Source organism: Habropoda laboriosa, unplaced genomic scaffold, assembly GCF_001263275.1.
Source record: "Habropoda laboriosa isolate 0110345459 unplaced genomic scaffold, ASM126327v1 scaffold54, whole genome shotgun sequence".
Taxonomy (NCBI): domain Eukaryota; kingdom Metazoa; phylum Arthropoda; class Insecta; order Hymenoptera; family Apidae; genus Habropoda; species Habropoda laboriosa.
The window spans coordinates 1-3,837 of record NW_017100156.1 but is presented as its reverse complement, the minus strand read 5'-3'; the positions used below and the strand labels follow the sequence as shown (position 1 = coordinate 3,837).

Here is a 3,837-nt window from a genome sequence, read left to right as displayed (position 1 = left end):
TTTAAGTACAACATAGATTAATTTACCTCAACCTGTGAAATTTGTGTAACTTCAGTAGTTTTTGGAGATTCTTGCTTTCCACTTTTACGTGTTCCTACTTCATTTGTTGCTGCATTACTTTCATTAGAAAGTCTTTTCTTTTGCTCTGTAGATTTTTCTTTAGCTGTTGCAATCCTTTTTTGAGATACCTCTTTTGATGATACTCTTCTTTCATCTTTTCCTATAGATGACTTACTTCTTGAAGTAGATTTACCTTTTTCTAAACTTTTTTTATATTGTTCAATAGCTTCCACACTGCTTTTCTACTTGATGTGTAAAGTATTTTTAATTTTCTGTGCTGTTGCCTTTGGTACATTTCCAAATATTTTATATTAATATTACCTTTTTGTCTAAAGCTTTCCCAATTGCTTGTAATAACTCATTTGTTTTACATGGTTCTTGACCTGAGATTATCTTACTAGCTCTTACAGTTAAATTAAAGCCAGTAGCTAGTTCTAAAATTATTGTACAATATGCTTGAATACAAAATGCACTATATATTTTATAGTACAAGAAAAAAATAATAACTTACTGACGACGTCAATCAATTTTGTTAAGTAAGCAAGTTTTGCCTCCTTGTTTTTTATATTTTCTGAGTTTAATTCTTCCTCACTATACAAACCGTCTAGAAAACCAGTTTCCTTTATGACCTACAATACCATTCATTTATTAGTTATAAAAACATTAATTTCAGCTGTGTTTTATTTACACCAAGAAATGCGAGCAAAAGACGTTACAGCTGATACAATATCGTGAAGAAATCGGAATGGAGGTTTCCGTAATAATTTTTCAGTCAGCGGTGGTTTTTTAAAGTATTTTCCAAGTAAATCTTGAGTTTTTTTAATTACTTCCGGTTTCACGTCGTCTGCCATTGTTAATTACAAGTAAAATATGTTATCAATTATAATGTACGTTTCCTGCAAACTTAGTAAACTGTGTAGCATTCAGAGGTTGCTTAGTAACGGTGGTATGACTAACATGTATAGTTGACAGGTATAGTTAAGGTGCAATTACAAGGGTATTTTTCTAACATAATATAGATATTACATGTTAATGTAACAGACGACGTACAGGATAGACCTGTCATTAGCAATCTTATGACACTTTGTATCCGCGGCACGGGGGCCGAAAAGACCCTTATCATTTTTGTGTCGCTCCCAACGTTACCGATTTAGCTTAGAATAAGATTACGACATTATTTAAATGGAATTACAAATAAGAAGGTAATGTAATTGTTTATTGTATTAAAAATTGAGAGAAATGAGTAAGATAAGGAAAGGAATATCGTTAAATAAGGATAAATAATTTTTCAGTCTAAACTAACGCCATCTCGTGTTTGGCCGCACGAATTAACAACTCGTTAATAATAAAGCACATCACGTACGCACTTAAAAATAATTGGAGAATATAGGCAAAGGTCTGTACTGTATTTTGCATGCTTGAAAGTGTAAAATTAATCATGAATATTCGTGAAAATGACGGAAATCCTTTACGCTATAATACGACGAGAGTAGTACAAACTCAAATAATATTTAGTAACACATTATTTACGACAAATTTGTGAACTTTTTATATTAAAGAATGAAGTACGGACCTTCAGAAACTTTCACATATAAATCTTAACGTAGTAGACCCATTCGATAATTAGTTATTAACAATTTTAGTACATGATGTCGGGAACGATACCGCACACCTTTACGGTTTTTCAATAATTTCATAGCTTTCTCCTAAATTCTCATGCAACTAATTATATGCGTCTGAAAGGCAACTCCTTTAGCTACATTCACATATAATTTTTATTAACATACTCGGTATAGTTTATTATTTTCATACTCGGAGAGTCTCCTATTCATCGTACACGTGTATAGTCGACTACTACAAATAATTGCTAATATCTAATAAACCACACCACTTACGGTTATCAAACTAATTGCAGAATATAAATAAAAGTCCATTCTACATTCTACGTGCTTCAAAGTGCATAATTAATGTCGCATTTCCTTTGAAATAACGAAAACCTGTTGCGATTGAATGCGACGGGTGCAATACTTTTCCAAATAATATTTAATAACTCCTAAACTAAACCGAATATGTTAATAAAAATTATATGAGAATGGAGCTAAGGTAGTTGCCTTTCAGACGCATACAGTTAGTTGCATGCGAATTTATTACAAAACTACGGAATTATTGAAAAACCGAAAATTTATGCGGTATCGTTCCCGATAACACGTACTAAAATTGTTAATAACTAATTATTGAAAGGGTTTAGCGCATTAAAATCTATATGAGAAAGTTGCTAAAGGTCTACACTTTATTCTTCAATTCTAAAAGTTCACAGAATCATCGTAATTATCAAGTTATTAATGATTATTCCCTGTCCGACTTAATGGTGACCTGGTCGCCATCAGAAGGTGGAGCTTAGATACACGCGGACCAATAAGAAACGTTTCTCTCTATCCTTCTTGCACAGTATTGCGTTCCTTGTCTAATACCTCTGTTTACATGGTGTGTTCCTATTAAAAAGTTGTAGTTCGCGTCACCAAAAACAAGATGGCGTCTCGCGTCACTCTTCTATCCTTGTCTATCCCTAATCGCTTTCCTTGTCCAACACTCGTCACTATTGCTATCCTTGCCTACCTCTATTCCTTTCCTTGTCTAACTCATTCCTCTAGTGCTATTCTCGTCTTCCCCTATTCTTTTCCTTGTCGTTCTTATTATATTCAATTGATACTTGTAATTTATAATTAATTTTCAAGATGCTGTCTGATGCACACTGTACGCTAAATATGTATGACATTGTTGTTAAATTACCAAAGAACTGTATTACATCTACTTTGTAAACTTGACAGGAGTGTTGGACAGAAAAATATATTAGGTGTTAGGTCTATCCTGTATCTCGTCTGTGATTAAAGCATTTTATCATTTAGGTTGATACAATTCCCGCGTAAATTTTCCTGTAGGAATCATTTGATAGTATTCTTCCCCTAGTGACTAATATAGTATCTAGGTTTTTAAGCTTGTTGGTCTCTGTTATGTTTGTTTATCGGTATAAAAGTCACGACTGTTTAATATTGATTGTTAAACAATATTTACGTTATAAGAAATCATTAACATTTGTTTAATCGATTCGTCGCTTAATAATTTTTTATAATAATTTACGTATAACCATAGTATATTCAAAGCATAGATTGACGTTCTACCGCTTAAAATTATCCAATTAAATACAATATAAATGGACAAATAATATTAAATGAACATATATATTATTTTGTTGTATATGCATTTCAATATATGAAAAAATATGCGGATATTTTACAATTTTGATTTTTAGTTATTTTCAAGGAATTTTCAATTGATTTTATTTATTTTCAAGTAAAAAGAATAAACGTTTTATCGTTGATATAGAAAGTTTGTGATTTTTTAATATTGTAAATTAAAGACAAAGGACTATTTAAATGGAGAAAATTTGTCAATTGAAGATAAAAGAACATAATCGACAGTAGCGTGTCACGTTGCTGGTTCATTGCAAGCATGCATGAATGTATCATTAGTTGCTAGTAAGACGCGATAGATTTAAGCTATGAAAAATGATTTGACAAAATATTTTTAGATGTCTTTAAATTGTTAATCAAAGTGTTGTGTCGTGGTTTTTACTACCGATTTTTAATGAAACCTACATCTTATTTTTAGACAAATTTTTACATTATTTAAAAAATGCTTTAAGAAATATTGTGTATTAAATATATACGCGCAACATGTGGTGTAGTAATCGTTGTTTATTATTATTATTATTATTAT

General features: G+C 31.0%; 1 protein-coding gene across 1 annotated transcript in view; it reads right to left on the bottom strand.

The window, feature by feature from the left end:
- LOC108576947 (TRAF3-interacting protein 1) overlaps window positions 1-919 on the bottom strand; it is a 2,199-nt gene extending 1,280 nt beyond the window's left edge. The window contains 4 exon segments of the mRNA XM_017940024.1: window positions 27-302; window positions 382-494; window positions 572-689; window positions 777-919. Coding sequence (XP_017795513.1) covers window positions 27-302; window positions 382-494; window positions 572-689; window positions 777-911 — 642 coding nt within the window. The 5' untranslated portion in view covers window positions 912-919.
- Between the last annotated feature and the right edge of the window lie 2,918 nt (window positions 920-3,837).